The 23,524-nt window shown below is 42.0% G+C and overlaps 2 protein-coding genes across 2 annotated transcripts; both read left to right on the top strand.

Moving 5' to 3' along the window:
• Positions 1–1,977: 1,977 nt before the first annotated feature.
• On the top strand, positions 1,978–11,276 carry LOC110504933 (endoplasmic reticulum membrane adapter protein XK). The gene is made up of 3 exons (XM_021583813.3): positions 1,978–3,101; positions 8,248–8,507; positions 8,593–11,276. The coding sequence occupies exons 1-3, from the start codon at positions 2,752–2,754 to the stop codon at positions 9,429–9,431; spliced, it is 1,449 nt and encodes a 482-aa protein (XP_021439488.3). The 5' UTR covers positions 1,978–2,751; the 3' UTR covers positions 9,432–11,276.
• Positions 11,277–12,685: 1,409 nt separating this feature from the next.
• On the top strand, positions 12,686–23,516 carry LOC110504932 (NADPH oxidase 2). Its single transcript, XM_021583812.3, has 13 exons — positions 12,686–13,083; positions 13,385–13,480; positions 13,735–13,845; positions 14,115–14,199; positions 15,844–15,989; positions 18,235–18,416; positions 18,507–18,633; positions 18,748–18,840; positions 18,948–19,189; positions 19,414–19,576; positions 19,854–20,000; positions 20,109–20,233; positions 20,406–23,516. The coding sequence occupies exons 1-13, from the start codon at positions 13,039–13,041 to the stop codon at positions 20,530–20,532; spliced, it is 1,689 nt and encodes a 562-aa protein (XP_021439487.1). The 5' UTR covers positions 12,686–13,038; the 3' UTR covers positions 20,533–23,516.
• The last annotated feature ends 8 nt before the right edge of the window (positions 23,517–23,524 follow it).

Here is a 23,524-nt window from a genome sequence, read left to right as displayed (position 1 = left end):
GAAGAGGCCGTGAAACAGATTGGTAGAACTACAGTGGGGACTGATGGAGATTACATGGATGTACCTGTAGTAAGTGGACCTACTGTCAGGGCTGATGCTTCTCATGGTCCTGGCAGGGTTTTGAGGCCTGTTCAGAAATGTTGTGCTCATGAATGTGCGGAATCAAAGGACACTTTAATAATGAATCAAGTTGATTTAATAGCTTCTATTGGTAAGGTTATCAATATCAAAATGCCAGGTTGAAGGTTATTGTGGAGACGGCAAAATAGATATTGGGGGTAACAGATGTTACTGTTGAAATGGTTGTTTATATGCTGAACAATCCTAAGGGTGGAGTGTTTTAGTATCATATAGATAAAGTTTAATGGGTTTGGGGAGGAGAGGGGGTAGAAGTTAGGGATTTATTTGGTTTTGAATTATTATTATTATATATGCTACTGGTCAAAAGTTTTAGAACACCTACTCATTCAAGGGTTTTTCTTTACTTATACTATGTTCTGCATTGTAGAATAATAGTAAAGGCATCACAACTATGAAATACCACATATGGAGTCATGTAATGACAAAAAAGTATTAAACAAATCAAAATATGTTTTATATTTGAGATTCTTCAAAGTAGCCACCCTTTGCCTTGATGACAGCTTTGCACACGCTTGGCATTCTCTCAACCAGCTTCACCTGGAATGCTTTTCCACTCTGCGGTCCGACTCATCCCAAACCCTCTCAATTGGTTGAGGTCGGGGGATTTTGGAGGCCAGGTCTTCTAATGCAGCACTCATCACGCTCTTTCTAGATATAATAGCCCTTACACAGCCTGGAGGCCCAAACCAGATGGGATGGCGTATCGCTGCAAAATACTGTGATGGCCATGCTGGTTAAGTGTGCCTTGAATTCTAAATAAATCACAAACAATGTCACCAGAAAAGCACCCAAACACCATAACACCTCCTCCTCCATGCTTTAAGGTGGGAAATACACATGCAGAGATCATCCGTTCACCTACACCGCGTCTCACAAAGACACGGCGGTTGGAACCATAAATCTTGAATTTGGACTCCAGACTAAAGAACACATTTCTCATATTTCTTGGCCCAAGCAAGTCTCTTCTTCTTCTTGGTGTCATTTAGTAGTGGTTTCTTTGCAGCAATTCGACCATGAAGGCCTGATTCATGCAGTCTCCTCTGAACTGTTGATGTTGAGATGTGTCTGTTACTTGAACTATGTGAAGCATTTATTTGGGCTGCAATCGGAGGTGCAGTTAACTCTAATGAACTTATCTTCTGCAGCAGAGGTAACTCTGGGTCTTCCTTTCCTGTGGCGGTCCTCATGAGAGCCAGATTCATCATAGCGCTTGATGGTTTTTGCGTCTGCACTTGAAGAAACCTTCAAAGCTCTTGAAATGTTCTGTATTCACTGACCTTCATGTCTTAAAGTAATGATGGACTGTCGTTTCTCTTTGCTTATTTGAGTTGTTCTTGCCATAATATGGACTTGGTATTTTACCAAATAGGGCTATCTTCTGTATACCACCCCTACCTTGTCACAACACAACTGATTGGCTCAAACGCATTAAGAAGGAAAGAAATTCCACAAATGAACTTTTAAGAAGGCACACCTGTTAATTGAAATGCATTCCAGGTGACTACCTCATGAAGCTGGTTGAGAGAATGCCAAGAGTGTGCACAGCTGTCTTCAAGGCAAAGTGTGGCTATTTGAAGAATCTGAAATATAACATATTTTTATTTGTTTAACACTTTTTTGGTTATTACATGATTTCATATGTGTTATTTCATAGTTTTGATGTCTTCACTATTATTATACAATGTAGAAAATAGTCTAAATAAAGAAAATAAAAACCCTTGAATGAGTTGGTGTTCTAAAACTTTTTTAAATAATTTTGGTTGTGCAGAATTGGGCAGATCATGATTGATCGTACATTCCAGCACAGTAGGTGGCGGCATACAGTTACACGATTGTTTGGGGGCCTCCATTATATCATAGAAGAAGGAGCCAACCGGTCCTAGGACCCAGGGGCTGAGAGCGGCAGCACTGCCCCTACCCTACAAACACTTCCATAGAAAGAAAACAAATTAGAAAAAAAAAAAAAATAGGAGACCTGTTCAGACACATGGTTTGCTTTCTTGATCACTAGCGGAGCTAACGAAAACATTCAAATTTGCAATGGGACACTACAGTGGATGGATTGTTTCGGTGTTGATAAGGATACAACATTTGACGTCGCTTTGGGGGTAAATGGGGGGCACTGAGCACAACATTTGCAGGCGGACATCAGCTGCATGCATGTCTTTGGCAAAGAAAGTTTCGAGCGCAATGCAAATCTTTGACAATGACTGGTGTTTACACGTACAACCACCCGGTCTTGACTTGGAAGGCTACCGGAGAGATACGATGCTGTTTTTATTTTATAGTGGCCATGGTCGAAACTGTCTGTAAACGGAATGAAAATAAGCACAAGAGAGCGCGTCATGCTGAACTGTAAAGAGTTATTGTTGTGTATTGAAATTTGACGAAAGCACAGGACCTACCGAAGCAAACATTTAACGACAAACTTTATATGTTCATGAATGATAAAACTGACCTGATTTGTTTGAAGAAATTGCTACATTATGTCTGCATAAGGATACAATGTGACACTGCAATCCATAGCCTACTTTCCTGCCTAAAACGGAGCCATCCATCCGCCCTACAGTTCTCAATTATCTGACGTTGTTTTTGTTCAGTGAGAGGGCCATGGCAGAAGAGGGCGACCACGTCGAAAATATCTCTGACGTCGAGCAATCCCACCATGAAACCGCCTCTGAAAATGGAGTCATGTTGGTTGTCAACCACAGTAACATTCAGCCCCCTTTCAGCGTGGTGTTGGCCACATTGTTGTATTGTGCAGAGTTTGTCTGCGCAGCGGTGCTTTGCAACGTTTACCACAAGAGCGATGACGACATCTGGATGGGGTCAACCATCACCTTCATGTTGGTGCCCGCTGTATTGACTCAGTTGGCGCTGACATTCATTCATAGAGATTTAGGAAGAGACCGCCCCCTCGTCCTCTTCTTGCATCTACTACTCCTGGGCCCACTTATTAGGTAGGTATAGTACCACAAGTAATCACAGTGCTGAGTAGCTTCGGACCGCAACTAGGATGACTTGAAGCATAGTGCTGAGTTGTACTGTAATGTGAGTTGTCTACTGCCGCCCAGGCGTTCGTGGTACAGGCAGTAGAGCGCTCACCTCTGCACAGTAGAATCTTGCCCCCAATCAGCTGTTCTCTCTCCGGCTACATTGGTGAGATCATTCCAATTTGGTGGTCTCGGGCGGGGTGTTGGGGAAGCGTACCTGTTGTCAGGTGGGACTGTCCGGGAAGATGCTTCTCGAAGGAGAGAGGGTAATGTGTAAAATGGTTTATATATGAGCGTTCTACTGCCTGACATAGTGTAGAACACTATACCCCGCCTTACAAAAAATATTTCCGTTTTGACACTGCAGTAAAAGTGCAGTAACTGCAGTTGACTGTGGTGTTTTGGATGCAGTAATTAAACAACTGCAGTGTACTGCAAAATTACTGCAGTAAAAAAATACTTAATTTGGACGCAGTATTTGCAACATACTGCACTCATGAGCCCTCACGAAACTACTTTATTTCCCGCTACAGTACTGCAGGCATACTAGGAAACGCTCTACAATGTTTACTCAGTTATCCTATAAATTAGGCCGTGTGTTTTCCTGCCTCTTCAAACCTGTTTGACCAGATGTGAAGTGGGTAAATGTTCAGATGGACCCTCTCATTTACTCCTTTGTCAGACATGCCAGTCGTGTAGTCTACTGTAGATACAGCTGCTTCTTTGTGTCAACCCACTTCTAATTGGGTTTGAGCTGTCAGTGCAAAGTGACAAGTTGTAAGGAGTGGGGCCCCATTTTGAGGTCAATGCCATTGGTATACAGAAATGTATGTCTTAGTTTTGATGAGACACTTTTTATTTAATTAGTTTCACATATCTAATTGGCTGAAATTAGAGAACCATATCTCTCCTTTTGCTTTGGTGTGAAATGCCCACCCTTTGAAGGCTTCCATTGCTGCTCAAACGCTGAAAGTCCCCTCACTTAATTCTTTAAATACAAATCACTCTTAGCTAAACCTGTTGAACAAACCGTGAGCCATTTGTCACTTGCAAAATAAAGTTCAAGGGGAGTCTTTGGTAGCTGTTTAGAAACGGGGCATATCTTGAGTGACACTGTTGGTGAGCTTTGGTTTGTCAACCGTACCTTGGATTTGACTAATATTTGATCCATTGTAGTAGAGCTGGACAATATGGGCAAAAATCCATAGCACTGTGAATTGATGTGTTAACGATAAGTATATAACATTAATGTGCAAAGATAGTATTCATCTTTTAAACTACTAGTAGTTTAATGGTTGTAGCCATAAATTGTCACATTAACAATCACCCATATTAGCAAACGTATTTAATTTCAAATGTCATGTTTCTCTACAATAAATGATATCAGCAAAATGTCTGCGATAAGTGGTCACCAATTATCAACACCGGTTTATCGTCCCAGCTCTACACCGTAGACCTTGTAGATAGCTGAGGGTGTGGCCCTTTAACACTGCAAGAAGTAGGCCTTTGGCATGTTGTCTTTAGCTCTGCGTGACTTACCATTCCATATGGTGTACAATGGATAACATTACAGATAACAAAAGACCCAGAAAAGTAGAATAATAGTGTTTCCTATAATTCATTATTGTCGTTCTGCATTGAACATTTTCCACATCAAGGAACTGCCTTGAATCTGTGAGGTGAATGTGATCCATTTAGTGAAGTGTGACTATCAGCCATGTGTGGAAGAAACCACTGTGTCAAGTATTCAAATTTCTAGCGGAGCCTCTGACGGATGTGGAAGCAGTGACCTGTGTCATATCCCTCCAGATTCCTCTAGAGTAGCAGGTTTACTGCATGAAAACACACTATCAATGCTTTTTAAATTGTTAAATGTTTTAGAGATTTTATATATCCTAAGATTAGAATACATCCCAGAATACCTTACTTTTACAGCGCATATCTTGTCAATTCAAAGGTCATTTTTATCATGATCTCTTTGGCTGTACTGGCTGCACCCTTTATGGCCCCTATACTCAACTGGTGGACCGGATCCAGAATGGGGTCAATAAGGGTGGCGGGCCCCGAAAAAAATAAGAAAAAAAATGACAAGGAAGATTTTGTCATTTTTAAAAAACTTGGTTGTGCTTCAACCCATGGTATCATATAAACACACATAAGACATGGAAGAATGCATTGAATTGCAGAAAATTAGTTTTAAAACTGCAACATTTTCTCTCTTCCAGCTAAAGGGGTGTGAACAGTTGGAGGTTACTAGGTTTGTTGCTATGTCGATAAATTACATTATCCATCCGGACCTTTAATACCTAGGAAATTTGTGACCGGACCTCCTCAAATAGTACTTGAGCACCACAGCTTTATGACAAATCAAGTCACTGACTAGCAGGCATTTGCCAAGCCAGCACATGACATTGGCACACTGTTAACAGCCCTGCTCCCCTACTCCCCCACTGTGGTAACCAGTGAGAAGCAGCCCTTCAGTTTCCAGTAGAACCAGATCAAGGTTTGGTTTCAGGGTTGTTGTGCTACAGCTACACAGTTCTATAATTATACTCTGGAGGTTGGCTTGTCTGGAGATGTGGTTCCCTTGGGCAGGAAGCTTCATATCATTAACTCCCTGCCTCAAACCCTATTTTATTTCTAAGTGGATGGTTAACTGTGTCAAACAGAGAGGCACTAGATCAGGGGTCTCCAACCTTTTGTGGTATGAGAGCTACTTTAAAAAAATTATCTTGCGAGCTACACTTTTTTTTATATAGTTTTCAAATAGGCACATTCTTCTGTCTGCTTGCGGTGTCTGATAGCCTACTTGGGAGATTTGTTTATGTCAGTTTGCGGTAGAACGTGAAAATTGCATATACTTCAGAATTGTTTGGTGAGCTACTCCTAGGTGGGCTGCAAGGTACTGGTAACTCGCAGTCGACCTGTTGGAGACCCCTGCACTAGAGAAACAGCTGTGCATTAGTTAGTTACTCCCACTGTCCCATCTGAGCTTTGCGCTGATCTTGGGGCGGCAGGTAGCCTAGCGGTTAGTGTTGAGTCAGTAACCGAAAGGTCGCTAGTTTGAATACCTGAGCCGACAAGGTGAAAATAATCTCTGTGCCCTTGAGCAAGGCACTTAACCCCAATTTTCTCCAGGGGCGGGGTAGTACTATGGCTGACCCTGTAAAACAGCACATTTCACTGAACCTCTCTAGTGTATGTGACAATAACACTTTTTTTTCTTATCAGCTGTGCACTTCCTGTGGAGTTTGGTGGATGATAAAATCACAGATCATTATCGGTGTTGACGCATTTCGATATAGCAGGTTTCTTAGCAACTCCGACCAAGGGTTGAAATGCTGCTGGCTGCATGGCTTGCTTTACCTTGTAATAGGCAAGGACTACCTCACAGGGTAGTGTTTGTCTTGTTACTCGCATATCTGTAAACTTAACACAAAGTACAGTTTCACTATATGAATGTGTCTGGCAATCTATATCTTAGATAATCTGACAAGATGTTGTGTAACATGGCCATCTGGGAATCCCTGTAGTGTCAGGTTGGTTCCCTGCTTGAGTGGACCTTGTCACAGCTTGTCTCTGAGAGAATATATTCCTCCCCTGAGGCAAAAGTAGCTACATACTTAGTTGATAGCAATCTCCCTTTCCCAGCATGCAGCACTGAAACGATGTTTACAGACAATGAAGAAAGGTTGGTGTCTGTATGTCCTTAGCCCCAATGCATCTTGTGGGTGTTATGCCAAATCACGGTTGTTAACCAGAACGAGGTGAGAGTCTCTACTGTCTCTCAAGGAGCATGCTGAGAGGATTTCCTGATGATGAAACTACCCTTGTGGCTTTTTTGATGAAAGACCACTGCAACGGTTGCTTGAACTGCAGCACATGTCTTAAAGTGGCAATCAGCAGTTGAAACAATAAAAAGCAATCTCACCGCCACTGTTTTGCTAAAAAGCTGAGGAATGAGGCTGGAGAAATGTAACCACTCAAATTCATAGACAGAGCTATGGATGCCAGGACTTGACCATCCATGATATAAAATTATAAAGCTAAACAATGTTTATTTACATTGGAGTAAAACAGGCTTATATTTTGGGTTCTGATGGGGTATGACAGTTGAACTAAGCTCAAGAGGCATTTGTAAGTTATATTCAAGAATCTCTGGGTAGGCTACATATCATTAATTTGTAAGTTCAAAAATGGATGAAGCTACTACAGATTTAAGGTAGTTCCTTATTGCATGTGTGTTTTACTTTGTACTCTTTACAAGTACTGGTAGCCTAAGCAGAGAGCAAAGTGATTTTTATGGCCAGGGAGTAATTACCTGGCAGTAGGCACTTTTTGCTTCGGCTGATGGTACCATTTAGATGCTGCTGTGGACATCAGGCATATTGATTCTGTCAACCAACCTTTTCCACAGCTGTGCTTTTTCCTCTAAGTGAAATACATTGTTTCTTAGTCATTCAGAACCTGAATTTCTTGCTGGCTGGTCTGACTCCAGCATGCATTCTTAGCTGCATTATAATGCCAAGCTTCCCTGGAAATCAATCAGAAAATCATAGTCTTGTGACCGCTACCGCCTCCCATCTGTAGACCAGTCATAAAACTCTCCAACAGTTTTTTTTGCATAGGCTACCAGTAGTACCACTGGAGAGATGAGGGGTGGCTTGGGCCCCTCCCAAATGTCTCTTGTTTCCGAGAGAATTGAAGTCAGACGAGAGGCTCTTGTTTTGGTTGTGCACTGTAAGGTCACAGCGAACGTGATTTCTCCAGCACCACAACAGCCACCGTCTGTAAATGGCTGACGGCTGGATGTGGTGTCCTGTAGCAGCCCACAGCTGAGCTAGCAGGAAGAGAATACTAGTAGCTAGCCTGTCTATGTTCTCTCCCCTAAGCCCATGTCCAAAGTAGATGTTTTGGAGCCATATAGCAATGTTGCATTTTTTTACATTTTAAATATGAAGCAAAATGTAATATTTATTTATGAAAATATTGAATGATAATGCAAATCATGTGATTAGTTTTTTTACTTCCAATCTTAGTTTTCTTTTTTTTGTCAGCCTGTACTGCCCTCTGGTGGCTGTGGTATTACTCCATTCTCTCCTTTCCTCCTCAGGTGTTTTGAGGCTCTGGTGGTTTACTTCAAAGCGGGTAAAGAGGAGGAGCCGTATGTGACCATCTCCAGGAAGATCAAGCTGAAGAAGGACCAGGCCACGCCCATGGAGTGGGAGATCGGCCACTCGGAGCGCAAGCTTGCCACCCACCGTAACGCCTTCAAACGCACCGCCGTCATCCAGGCCTTCCTGGGATCCACACCCCAGCTCACCCTGCAGCTGTACGCCAACATCCAGGAGAAGTACTTCCTCCCTATCAGACGTAAGCGTCCTCTTGATGGCATTCATGGCGAATGCTGCTGTTTTGGAGGGTCTAACGAGTACTTTTGTCTCTGTGTTCATTCCAGTGACTTTGATGGTCATCTGCCTCATCTCCATCACCTACGGGGCCCTGGTGTGCAGCGTGTTGGCCATCAACATCCGCTACGACGACTACAAGGTGCGGCTGCGCCCAGCCGCCTACCTCTGTATGATCCTGTGGCGGGGCCTGGAGATCGCCACACGCGTCACCTCCCTGGTGTTGTTCAGCTCCGCGCTCACCTATTGGGTGATTCTCGTGGGCCTGGGCAACCTGCTTTTCTTCTTCCTGCAGCCCTGGGCTGAGTTTTGGTCTCGACGCGCCTCGCTGCCCGACAATGTGGAGAAGAACTTCAGCAAGCTGGGCACCACGGTGGTGCTGTCGCTGGTCACCTTCCTGTACGCCTGCATCAACGTCTTCTGCTGGTCGGCCGTGCAGCTAGACCTGGGCCACCGCGACCTCATCGAGATGAAGCAGCACTGGGGCCGCCTGGCCGCCTACTACGGCGGACGCTTCCTGGAGAACAGCGTGCTCATCGCCCTCTGGTACTTCTACAAGTCAGACTTCTACTCGTACGTGTGCGCCCCGTTGCTGGTGGCCCAGCTGCTCATCTGCTACAGCCTGGCCGTGCTCTTCATGCTACTCTTCTACCAGTTCTGCCACCCGTGCCGGCGTCTCTTCAGGCACAACGTGCACGACTGCCTGGCCTGCGTCTGCTGCTGTCGGAGGGGTGTGGGGAGAGCGGGGGAGGGGCATCCCCACTCCTATTCCACCACTGCCACCATGGTGCTGGTGCCGCTGGAGCCGCCAGACCTGCAACCCCCTGACCTCACCAGCCAGCTGGGGGAGCACGAGACTGCAATCGCTGAAGACATGGAGGCGGCTTGAGAAGGCCCCACATTGTGATTTGATGATATAGGGCCACTGCTTGGTGCAGCTACTGAACTAATGGCTATGTACACTCAGGACTGTTATACTGTGAGTGGTGCAGATTAGGAGATGGACAGAGCAGCTCATTCTGTACTGCGGTGCACAGAGGACAAGTTGGTCTCAAGTGGTTAGCTAAGCGCATTTCAAATTGGTGCCATGATTTTATCGATGCTGCTCGTTTTAGAATAACACGTGCACGCAGAGCCTTGGACTTAAAAAGATAAGCCATGATATAGACAATGTTACATCACTGTTGTTGAATGGGAAATGGGCTACTGACGAGTGCACCGTTTGTACTGGACATCTACTGTACAGGTAGAGAGACAGTGGGTCAAGGGAGTCCAAAGAATGTACTCTGTTAAGATATGCCAGTGTGATGCACAAAGGCAGCCTTGAGAGAGCAGCACAGGGTCAGATACAGTGGGGCCAGGTGTGTGGGAAGCATGCCAAGTGTCTCCGGCCCTAGAGGACTGATTTGCCCTTTAAACTGGGACTTCCCCTGCTTAGTTCTCGGGGGTTTACTTAATGAACAAACTCCAGACGTTGCATTAGGGTTCTTTTTCATCTGCACGCCCATATGTAAGATGGGGGAAATAAAAGGTTAGATGAAATCCGAGCTACCTTCCTCATACCCCACTCCACCCACTGTAATGAATGGTTTGTATTATACTGAACAAAAATGTAAACGCAACAGTTTCAACGATTTTACTGAGTTACAGTTCATGTAAGGAAATCAGTCAATTTAACTAAATGAATTAGACTCTAATCTATGGATTTCACATTACTGGGCAGGGGCACAGCCATGGGAGGGCATAGGCCCACCCATTTGGGAGCCAGTCCCAGCCAATCAGAATTAGTTTTTCTTTGCAAAAGGGCTTTATTACTGACCAGAAATACTCCTCAGTTTCGTCCCGTCCTGGTGGCTGGTCTCAGACGATCCAACAGGTGAAGAAGCCGGATGTGGAGGTCCTGGGCTGGCGTGGTTCCACGTGGTCTGTGGTTGTGAGGCCGATTGGACGTACTGCCAAATTCTCTAAAATGACATTGGAGGTGGCTTATGGTAGAGAAATTAACATTAAATTATCTGGCAACAGCATTGGTAGACATTCCTGCAGTTAGCATGCCAATTGCACACTCCCTCAACTTGAGAAATCTGTGGCATTGCGTTGTGACAACTGCACACTTTAGAGGCCGTTTGTCTCCAGCACAAGGTGCACCTGTGTTATGATCATGCTGTTTAATCAGCTTCTTGATATGCTACACCTGTCAGGTGGATGGATTATCTTGGCAAAGGATAAATGCTCACTAACAGGGATGTAAACAAATCTGTGCACTTTTATGAGAAATATGGAACATTTCTGGGATCTTTTATTTTATCTCATGAAACATGGGACCAACACTTTACATGTTGCGTTTATATTTTTTTTCAGTGTAGTATCTGGCTGTGTAGTATCAGTTTGCCCTTCATTTTTTTCCTTTGCAAACACAGTGGTTAAAAGGCAAATTGAGTCTCACAGTGATCCTTTTGAAGTGGGTTGAAGAGCCAATAGATCTTATGTAATCACACTGTCCTTGTAAATATATTGTAATTTAAATGCAATTCAGAACATATCTTTTTACTTTCAATGAGGACTTAATATAAAGAACTTGATGCCTTATTGGTACCTTATGTCTGTAGCGTTGAAGTGCATTTAATCCCTGTTTTTGTTTTGTATGGTCTGTTTAAGTGCATTATCTTTTGCATTGTTACTTGAATGTAAATTTGTTGAATAAAAAATGCTGTTATATATATATATATATATATCATATTATGTCGTTAATTATTATAATAGTAGCCTATGGTATAGCTTTCCGAAAAACCTTTTATAGATAGGAAGGTAAACATGAAAGGAAAGGGGGATACCTAGTCAGTTGTACAACTGAATGCATTCAACTGAAATATACAGATTTTTACCTTGTCAGTTCAGGGATTCGATCCAGCAACCTTTCGTTTATTGGCCCAACGCTCTGAGGTGTTCATCAGCGCTGGCACCACAGGTCCCTTGGCAAAACTCCTGAACCAAGTTGTAGCAGGGACCTTAAGGGTTGCACTATTGCCTGGGGCAAGTGAACTGAGCTGTTGGACAAGTTGAGCCTGCTCTAAAGTTGCCCAGCTGATAGAGAGAAAGATTTTTGTTTTGTTGGTGAAAAACGGGAAGGAATTCCAGAAGAACTAGCCTGGAACTTGTCTTTCTGGGTCATCCCCATTGTTTAAGAGAAAGAAGGACAATTTATGGCAGATGGGCTTTTAAAACTGAAGACTGCAAATCAATCATACTGTGTTTATAGCCTAAGCCAATTGATCTGTGTTAAGATAAAATGTGGTTTATATTCAAACTTCGGTTGGCTAGGATACCTAGGCCTTTTAAATCCAACATTATTGACGAATAAATCAAATCGACAAATAGTAATGACAGGCTAGACTGAATATAACTTAAGGGTTTTGGGCACAGGCCATTCCCATTCCTGGGCCTACATGATGCAACCCTGTTTAAAACAAGCACAGCCCTGTTAGTTATATTGACTAATCACAGTTGCCTGTGTAATGGAAAGTCCCCTGTTAGTCTAGTTTTTAAATAGAATTCATATGAAAAAGTACACCGTTTATGCAGTTTTACAGGGTTTACATCCTCCCTACAGGGCAAGGTGTTTTCCAGGACTCTAAAACTATGTGACCTGATTAGAAAACTCTATTTTCATCATAGCCCATATTAAACCGTTTAGCAACTGATTTATCACTTTGGCTGCGTTTACACGGGCAGCCCAGTGTACAGTATCTCGGCCGGAGCAATAGGATGAAATGGCTCGTGCTCTGCTCACCCTGACCAAAAGTTGCTATCCCAGTGTAACAGGTAAAAAACGTATTAAAAAATCCCCTGCCTAATGGGACAACCACAGAGCAGGCTCAACTTGCCCGGCTGACATAAATTGTCCGTCTTTCACTTAAAACAATTGGGATGAACCAGACCTGGCTGGGCCCGCGAAACTGCGGTACGCCACTGTTTTCGAAAGTATTATAGAATATATGAAGATAGTGCCTTAACCACTGCATTGTTACTTTACTTTAAAATGATGTAATATAAATCATATTTTGTCTTTAAAAAATGTACTAGTACTCTTGATATTGCTTTCCAAAAAACATATAGAGCCATGGGAAAGTTAACGTGAGGCCTATGGATGCAGACAGAGATGGATATAGTCGGGCGGACTGGCTCTTTCTCAATTGTCCAAAAAACCGCCCTCTTCTTGGAGCCCAAGAGCCAGCAACATTCAGTCAAAAAAATACAATTCTTCCTCATTCCACAGACGCGAGGAATGACATGCTGACATTTCGCTTTCAACAAACACAAAGGATTACTTTACTCATTGAGTAATGCAATTTTATGGACTGTACTTTTCCTCATGTCATGACTTGGACTAGTGACTGACTTTAAATAGGCGGGGTGTGAACATACGCTACATAAAAACAACAGGTAACGATGTAAAGACCAGTAGCGTCACTGGTGGATGGCGAAAGTCCTTCAAAATGGGCAACTGGATAATTAACCATGGACTGTCATCCTTCATACTGGTAAGAACATGAGTATTACCTTAATCATCTTCGACAGTGTAGGCTACAATTATTCTATAATGTAAATGAATGAGATAAAAACAATTTGGGCTCTTATCTGGACTGCCAGACAAAGCCCATCTGAGTGATGACCCAGATGCGCAATATCTCTCCAAATGCACAAAATAATATAACTAGGGTTAGCCTTACTGAAACCCTAAAATATATGTTATTTTTAGGAGTAATAAATACAATTAAGTAACATACAATAGTCACGATCCTGCTGTTTTGGGTAATGACCTCCTCCTGGCTGGATTTACAGGTGGTCTGGATGGCCATCAATATATTCCTGTTCCTCTGGTTCTATTTCTTCTACGACTTGGGGGATCAGTTTTTCTACACACGCCACATTTTAGGGGTGAGTCTTACCATATTATTTAGGCCTTAGGTAGTATAAACATAGTATGTGCTCAATGATCCATGCATTTGACTTAAATAGGACAAGTATGCAATTTTCCGATGTCCGTTGAGTTTTTTAATTCTATATAATTGCAGTTTTAATTGAGGTCTACCTGTAGCGTACACCATTCCTAATGATAGGACAGATGTCAAAGATAGTATGTATAGGATAACACATTACACAGGTTGACATGGGTGTCTTTGGGCTTTCAGTCTGCATTGGCCTGGGCCAGAGCCCCTGCAGCCGTCCTCAACTTCAACTGCCTGCTGATTCTGCTGCCCGTGTGTCGTAACCTGCTGTCTCTCATTCGAGGCTCCTTCATGGTAAGACTTTCTAGTGCCAAGGGCTGGGCCAAGGGTGGGGACATTCATTGTGCAAGTGTCTAATTTGTCATCAGAGAATATTGTGGCTGTAATTCCCTGTGTTCTGTAAATGACTGCGTAGTCATATTGTCTGATGACACCTATAATGGAACAGACTTGTATAGTTGAATTGTTTTTCAAATAGATGATAAAGGTTCATGGCCTTTAATTGACTTTGATTGTCATCTTCATTGTGATTTTTCTTGAACGTTCTTGTGTTGCTGTTTTAGTGCTGTGGGCGAACTATGAGAAAACAGCTGGACAAAAATATCAGTTTCCACAAGCTGGTGGCCTACATGATTGGGCTGATGACAGGTATGGAACACTTGCTTGCTGGTCAGATAAGCAGCTGAAAACCCCTAACCTGAAGCCTTTTGCAGAGATAAATACTCTACTCAATTTTAGTCAACAGTACTTATGAAACATGCAAGATTTATGTGAAATTGTTACCAGTTTTATTTAGTCACCACAAAATATGACACTTTCTCATTGTGGGGAAGGCATATGCAATAATAAATCTATCTTTGTCTTTTTCACCCCTTGACTTATGCTAGATAAAGGGATACTGAAGCTAAATATTGACTTAGGGTGTATTGTGTTATATGGGAAAGTCCTGGCCTCGGAGAGACTAGAGCCCTCACAAAGTCTGTTTCAAGAAGGACAAAGGAAACAACCCAGCCTTTAGAAAACAAACAGTCCTGTGAAAAAGTATTTGCCCCCTCTCTGATTCTCTACTTTTGCATATTTTTTATACTGAATGTTAGCACATCTTCAACCAAAACCTAGTATTAAATAAAGGGAACTTGAGTTTACATATAACAAAAAATATATACTTATTTTATTTATTTAATTAACAAAGTTATGCAACACTCAATGCCTCTACGTGAAAAGTAATTGCCACCTTACACTCAATAATTGGTTGTGCCACCTTTAGCTGCAATGACTGCAATCAAACGCTTCCTGTAGTTGTTGATCAGTCTCTCATATTGCTGTGGAGGAATTTTGTCCCACTCTTGCATGCAGAACTGCTTTAACTCAGTGACATTTCAAGCATGTCCTGCCACAACATCTCAATTGGGATTAGTTCTGGACTTTGACTAGGCCATTCCAAAACATATATTTTGTTGTTGCTTTTTAACCATTTTCTTGTAGACTTGTGTATTTTGAATCATTGTCTTGCTGCATGACCCAGCTGCCCTTTAGCTTCAGCTCACAGACGAATGGCCTGACATTCTCCTGTAGAATTATCTGATACAGAGCAGAATTCATGGATCCTTCTGTTAAGGCAAGTCGTCCAAATCCTGAGGCAGGGGTTCCATTATGCCTGGCGAAAACCATATACTGCATTCCACCAACGGTCAAGCATGGTGGTATTGTGATGGTTTGGGGATGCTTTTCTGTCTCAGGACCTGGATGTGTGTAAGGGGGTTAATTGGGTGTTGCATAACTTTGTTTATGAAATAAATTAAATAAGTAAGTAATTGTTGTGTTATCGGTTCCCTCAGGTTCCCTTAATCTAGTACCAGGTTTTGGTTGAAGATCTGATAACATTCCGTATCACAAACATATAAAAGTAGAGAAAATTAGAAAGGGGGGAAATACTTTTTCACAGCACTGTATGTGACACTTTTGATAGAACATGGGAACATTATTCCTCCAGTATCTTGAGATGTACTATTCAAGATAAACTACATGACCAAAAGTATGTGGACACCTGCTCATCGAACATCTCATTACACAATCATGGGCATTAATATGGAGTTGGTCCCCCCTTTGCTATTATAACATTCTCCACTCTTCTGGGAAGGCTTTCCACTAGATGTTGGAACATTGCTGCGGAGACCAACTAATTAACCTTCATTGCCCTAAATGGATGTCAAATTTGGGTGTGGAATTATCCTGTTGAACAAATATGTCCTAATGGAAATGTTGCTGTTTCTTTTCCTCATTTTGGTGCAGCTGTTCACACCATTGCCCATTTTCTGAATGTGGAGTGGTACTATAATAGCAGGCTTGGGAAGTATGATGACCTCAGCATGGCCCTTTCCAGCCTGGATGACTCAGGAAACACCACCTTCCTGAACCCAATCCGTTCTACAACCACTGTACGGATTACAATTTGTATTTAATTTTATTTATATTGTACTAGGTTAGTCTCATTGAGATTAAAAATTTCCTTTGCAAGAGACCTGGTCAAAAAAGCAGTACATAAAGTTTCAAACAATTAAAACACACAGTACTACAGTTTAAAATATCAGTTTACACTTCGTTATGGGAGGATTGGTTCAGCTAGAGGTCAAAACATTGACAGCCCCCTAAATAGCTTTCCACCATAGATTTGACCCTAGCAGCTATTGGCCATTGGAATATATATATATATATATATATATATATATATATATATATATATACACACACACACACACACACACACACACACACAGTTGAAGTCAGAGGTTTACATACACCTTAGCCAAATGCATTTAAACTCAGTTTTTCACAATTCCTGACATTTAATTCTAGTAAAACTTCCCTGTTTTAGGTCAGTTAGGATCACCACAATATGAAGTGTCAGAATAATAGTAGAGAGAATTATTTATTTCAGCTTTTATTTCTTTCATCACATTCCCAGTGGGTCAGAAGTTTACATACACTCAATTAGTATTTGGTAGCATTGCCTTTAAATTGTTTAACTTGGGTCAAACGTTTTGGGTAGCCTTCCACAAGCTTCCCACAATAAGTTGGGTGAATTTTGGCCCATTCCTCCTGCCAGAGCTGGTGTAACCGAGTCAGGTTTTCAGGCCTCCTTGCTTGCACATGATTTTTCAGGTTTGCCCACAAATTTTCCGTAGGATTGAGGTCAGGGCTTTGTGATGGCCACTCCAATACCTTGACTTTGTTGTCCTTAAGCCATTTTGCCACAACTTTGGAAGTTTGCTTGGCGTTATTGTCCATTTGGAAGACCCATTTGCGACCAAGCTTTAACTTCCTGACTGATGTCTTGAGATGTTGCTTCAATATATCCACATAATTTTCCTGCCTCATGATGCCATCTATTATGTGAAGTGCACCCGTCCCTCCTGCAGCAAAGCACCCCCACAACATGATGCTGCCACCCCCGTGCATCACGGTTGGGATGGTGTTCTTCAGCTTGCAAGCCTCTCCCTTTTTCCTCCAAACATAACGATGGTAATTATGGCCAAACAGTTCTATTTTTGTTTCATCAGACCAGAGGACATTTCTCCAAAAAGTATGGTCTTTGTCCCCATGTGCAGTTGCAAACCGTAGTCTGGATTTTTTTATGGCGGTTTTGGAGCAGTGGCTTCTTCCTTGCTGAGTGTCCTTTCAGGTTATGTCGATATAGGACTCGTTTTACTGTGGATATAGATACTTTTGTACCCGTTTCCTCCAGCATCTTCACAAGGTCCTTTGCTGTTGTTCTGGGATTGATTTTCACTTTTCTAAACAAAGTACGTTCATCTCTAGGAGACAGAACGCGTCTCCTTCCTGAATGGTATGACAGCTGCGTGGTCCCATGGTGTTTATACTTGCGTACTGTTTGTACAGATGAACGTGGTACCTTCAGGCGTTTGGAAATTGCTCCCAAGGATGAACCAGACTTGTGGAGGTCTACAATTTTTTTCTGAGGTCTTGGCTGATTTCTTTTGATTTTCCCATGATGTCAAGCAAAGAGGCACTGAGTTTGAAGGTAGGCCTTGAAATACATCCACAGGTACACCTCCGATTGACTCAAATTATGTCAATTAGCCTATCAGAAGCTTCTAAAGCCATGACATAATTTTCTGGAATCTTCCAAGCTGTTTAAAGGCACAGTCAACTTAGTGTATGTACACTTCTGACCCACTGGAATTGTGATACAGTGAATTACAAGTGAAATAATCTGTCTGTAAACAATTGTTGGAAAAATTACTTGTGTCATGCACAAAGTAGATGTCCTAACCGACTTACCAAAACTATAGTTTTATTCCGACTTCAACTGTATGTGTGTGTGTGTATATATATATATATATATATATATATATATATATATATATATATATATATATATATATATACACACACACAGTTGAAGTCGGAAGTTTACACACACTTAGGTTGGAGTCATTAAACTCGTTTTTCAACCACTCCACAAATTTCTCTCTCTCTCTATATATATAGTACTGTATTATAATGCTTTGTATGTTATTATAACTAAGGTACAGAGGTTATCCTAGTCAGGTCTGGTCATCAGAAGAAACTCCTGGCACAGAGTCATTTTAGGTGTCTTATATAGGCATAGAGGTCATCTGACTGACTTGAATGTATTCTGATTGGCTCCTTCTTTCTCAGACGCCGACTCTCCTGGTGTTCACCAGCGTCGCGGGGATCACAGGCGTAATCATCACGCTGTCACTCATCCTCATAATCACCTCATCCATGGAGGTCATCAGGCGCAGCTACTTCGAGGTCTTCTGGTTCACACACCACCTTTTCATCGTCTTCTTCGCTGGGCTGGTCATCCATGGAGCCGGGTAAGGTTCTCTCAGTCCCAGCTCCCATTAATTTCATGTAGAAATATTTGTTTTGGATCAAGAGTAAATGGCCTTGTCCTTTGTCTACAGACGCATCGTGCGAAGTCAGACCACCACCAATCCACCACATAATGCCACCTTCTGTAAAGATCGAATAGATGACTGGGGGAAGATTCAGGAGTGTCCCGTTCCCCAGTTTGCAGGGGGGTTCCCACAGGTAAGAGATTCCTCAATGACACCTACAACCAAAAATATCTTCTGTGAATCCCAGGCCTCATGGTAAGAGAATTGTCTCAGAAACTGTATATCCTGTGTTCCCTTGTCCCTACAGACCTGGATGTGGGTGATCGGTCCCATGATCCTCTATGTGTGTGAGCGCTTGCTGCGCTTCATCCGCTACATGCAGACCGTCAAATACAGGAAGGTGTGCACTGCAGTAACAAGTGACTTTTCTTTGTAATTGACAATAATTGTGTTTTCCATTCCATTAAAAGATAATCAACATCTGTCTCTACAACTCTCCTCTCTTAGATAGTTATTCGACCATCCAAAGTGTTGGAGCTGCAGCTGGTGAAGAACGGTTTCAAGATGGACGTGGGTCAGTATGTCTTCCTCAACTGCCCAGCCATCTCCCAGCTGGAGTGGCACCCCTTCACCATGACCTCGGCCCCCGAGGAGGACTTCTTCAGTGTGCACATCCGCTCCGTGGGCGACTGGACCCAGAAACTCATCAGCATTGTGGAGCAGCTTCCTGAGGGGGCTGAGGGACCCAAGTAATTTACTCCTCTTTATAGAAAAGCAGACAATGGCTTATACTGTATTAGCAAGATCCTCAGTTCAGTGGATAAGGATAAGGCAATGCAGGATTTCTGTGATAAATTGAAGTTACATATGCACAGATTTTAAATTGGAAACCATAGGAATTAGGCTTAGCTGGTAAAATTTTCCTGCCCTCCCTTCCTGTTTGCCATTGCTTGACCTTTGACCTGTCCCTCAGAATGGGTGTAGATGGACCGTTTGGTACGGCCAGTGAGGATGTGTTTGACTACGAGGTTGCCATGCTGGTTGGCGCTGGCATTGGAGTCACCCCCTTCGCCTCCATCCTCAAGTCCATCTGGTACAAATTCAAAGACTCCAACCCAAAGCTACGCACCAGAAAGGTAGGGAACACATTGATACTCTATGGCTTTCCATTGAAGTGACTAACCAGACAGCTTTATTGTTGCTAACCAGTCTAGCACATTTACAAAGTGGAAAGATTCCATGATGCACCTGACTGTTGGCTGACACCAAGCATTTCTTGTTTCTTAAGCAAAAGGTCACATAAACCTTGGATTCTATCTATGTGAATATGCTCATTTTTCATGGACTATTACCAGCATGGCATGTCATGCCTTTGTTTGAAATCACATTCTCATGTTTACTTCCTGGTTGCAGATCTACTTCTATTGGTTGTGCAGAGAGACGCATGCCTTTGAGTGGTTTGCAGATCTGCTGCAGCTGCTGGAGAGGGAGATGGAGGAAAGAGGCATGGGAAGCTTCCTCACCTACAAACTCTACCTCACTGGATGGGATCAGAGCCATGTACGTGAGGCAGCATACATACACCCACCAACAATCTGTATTACCATTTCCACTGTGAGACATGCAATAGTTGTGGTAGCGTCTGTTCACTATCTTTCTTCCCCATAGGCAAACCATGTGATGGTTCATGCCGATGCGGACACAGATGTGGTCACTGGTTTGAAGCAGAAAACAAACTATGGCAGGCCCAACTGGGATAAGGAGTTTGAACAAGTACGCAAAGAGAATCCGACGTAAGTTTGTTTACAACACATTTTGACATGACAGTATTCCCCTTATAAATCACTTTTGGACATTGCAGTTGGTAGTTAATAGCAGTGGTATTACATCTAAAACATATAGCTTGGTGTGTACCCTACATTGACTAAATTACTATATATTTTGGTCTCTTAACAATGTCCACAGGTCAGTGGTGGGCACATTCTTGTGTGGCCCTGCAGTCTTAGCTACTGTCTTGTCAAAGAAATGTGTCAAATACACGGATGTCGATCCCCGAAAGACCAAATTCTACTTCAACAAGGAGAACTTCTGAGCAAAACAATGTCTAATCTGCTCCTCTTGAAGAAAAGCTGGATCTTTGGTTTTCCAAAATATTGGCAACAGAGATTTTTTTTAGACCATTCATCTGAACACAATGGACAATGACCGATCCTGGTAGGTTGTCTAATATTTATTTCACATAGGATTCAGCTCCATCTTTACCACGTATCTTGTCGGCATTCATATTTTATTATAGGAATTACTTAGGCAGCAACTGAGCAAGAGACATTCAACTTTGACCAGGTTGTTGCGACCATTGTCATGATAACCTGGTGCAGCAGGCAGCATTGAGCTCGCCAGTTTGTAGTGTAAGCATCTGCTTGGCATTTCCACGCCCAGTGGCTAGCAGTGGGAGAAGATGGAATGAGATGGATTTTGTCCGAAATTCTCTTGCATTTTCACATCGATGAAACATTTGATCTCAACACAGTTTTATGTTCCAAAAAGATAATCTGTTACGAACTGAGTGGACTAAGTTTAGTCGATTTTACCCTTTGCCAAAGTTGTAAAAAATTGTGTTGTTTAGAAGGAGGACAAAGGTGAATTGAGTTATTGCACACACGCACTTCACAGAGTAGGCGTTCCCTAACGGAAATATGCAAATGTTTGTTAGAACGCACCAATAGGACCTCACTAGCTCGTGCTTGGCTCTGCCCACCTCCTTCCTTGTTCTGCCCACTATGACTAATTTGTTCCCATTGGAAATGACAGGCTGTGGTCCATCTTGGGTTAGTTTAAAACATCTTTGTTAAACTTCTGGTTCATTCAGTCATTCCTATGGGCGAAATTAATGGAGAAAGAATAGGGTTTTGGGATAAATGCCAAAAATTAGGTTTGAGGTTAACACAGGCTTAGAAGATCTTATACATTTTGTTCAATGATATATTATCAGTCAGTTAACATGACCTTTATGCATCTTGCAGCCTTAATGTGCTTTGTCGTAATTTTTGTTATTACATAAATGCTTCAAAATTCACAAAAACTTATGTTTGCTGATGAAGGTTATCTCATAGAACAAAATGTATAAGATCTCATAAGCCTGTGTTTACCACAGATCTTATTTTCAGCATTTATCCCCCCCAAAACATTTCCCCATGGGTGTTGGCCAACGAGCCATGGTGGACTCAGCCTCTGTTTAATGCCTACAAAAGACACCACTACTATTGCGCTCTATTGATCCATTTCTAAATTTCTCCAATAGGACAAACTGCAGTGCACTGCTTTCATTTGTTCACATTCACAAACAGCAGTGGAGGAAAAGGTACCCAATTGTCATACTCGAGTAAAAGTAAAGACATCTTAATTAATAGAAAACGGCTTGAGTAAAAGTTTAAACGTTTTTGGTTTTAAATATACTTAAGTATAAAAAAGTATACATTTCAAATTCCTTATATTAAGCAAACCAGATGGCATTGTTTTTTTATTTTAATTTACGGCTAGCTACGGCCACGCTCCAATACTCAGACATCATTTACAAACGAAGCATGTGTTTAGTGAGTCCGCCAGATCACAGGCAGTAGGATGACCAGGGATGTTCTCTTGATAAGTGTGTGAATTGGACCATTTTCCTGTCCTGCTAAGCATTCAAAATGTAGCACGTACTTTTGGGTGTCAGGGAAAATGTATGGAGTAAAAAGTACATACTTTTCTTTAGGATTGTAGTGATGTAAAACTGGTCAAAAATATAAATAGTAAAGATACCCTAAAAAAACTACTTAAATAAAAAAAATACTTGAAAGTACTACACACCACTGACAAACAGTAAGTTAGAAGCTCGCCATACTTGTAAATAATTACCTTGTAAATGTGTTACATTTTCCTGTTATGGTTAATAAAAAGTTGGCTACAGTTGAACACAAAACGTCAGATATGTTCTAGTAATTATTTGAACTGGCTAGCCAGCTCGAAAAAAAAACCTTCCTTTCCCTACAGGCTTTGGTCAACAAGCCATGGTGGAGTTGATACCTTTCAGAAAGGTCTGCAAAAAGTTTGGGGCATAAATCTTGGGACTGAAAGCTGGCTGCCTCAGTGAATATATGGGTGTGTTTCGGCACTTGAATACCTTTTTGGATTCTACCTCTTCCACAGAAAACCGACAAGCCTTGCACACAGAGACAGAAGCTTTGTTATATCTGAACTACTCAGGGATTGGCTGGCTCCTTTGCTTCCCGCTTTTCACAATGAATCATGTATGAAGTCACTTACTGTTATTAATTGAAGACCTTTGTACAGAATAGCTCATCTTGTTAAAATGACTGCCATTAAATGACACATGGATGAGTTAGATATTCACTAAAGTGTAGGGAGTGGTTTGGTAGGTTACCTGTAATGGAGTGGCGTTATACATGTGGCCCAGGCCAACCATTGGATTTTGTTTGCCCCCCTCATTATCTAAATATTGGAGATTTTGATAAGGGAAATAAGATTTCTCTAGATAGCAGAGAAATCAAAGTCACTCTTCTTGGGGGCAATTTCTATACTACTTTATGGGGGTGTAACAAAATGTACACTGCCAATGTACCGAAAATTGTTCATTTGCTTTTACAGAAATGGTAGCTTGGGCAAGATAACCCACCTTAGATGCTTAAGTGTTGTTTTGTGCTTTCAAGGGGTGTGGCCACAGAGAAGGAAACAATACTCCTACATTAAAGCCCTATAGAATAATAAATCTCCATTTCTTGGAAAAGACATAACTGGAAGGAAGGAAAGGAAGGTGAGGCATTGCCAGTCAACCAGGGAATGTGTTCTAGATTAGATAGGAATGATGTTCTTATAAAGTGTACTTCCCTTACAATGATGTAACAGGGAACACTCCCTGTTCCCTCTGACCCTGCACAATTATTTCACATTCTTTTTGGTCTTGATTCTGTTTCTTTTATAAGCAAATAGATCACTTTGTAGTCTACAATGACACTTTAATCCTCTTCTGTACATACCAACATCTTATCTGAATAAAATACTTTAATGCAAAAAAAATTTGTGAA

Source organism: Oncorhynchus mykiss, chromosome 25 (genome assembly GCF_057628025.1).
Source record: "Oncorhynchus mykiss isolate SJ-2025 chromosome 25, ASM5762802v1, whole genome shotgun sequence".
Taxonomy (NCBI): Eukaryota; Metazoa; Chordata; class Actinopteri; order Salmoniformes; family Salmonidae; genus Oncorhynchus; species Oncorhynchus mykiss.
Note: the sequence above shows the minus strand (reverse complement) of the source record. Positions and strands in the feature narration are given on the sequence as shown.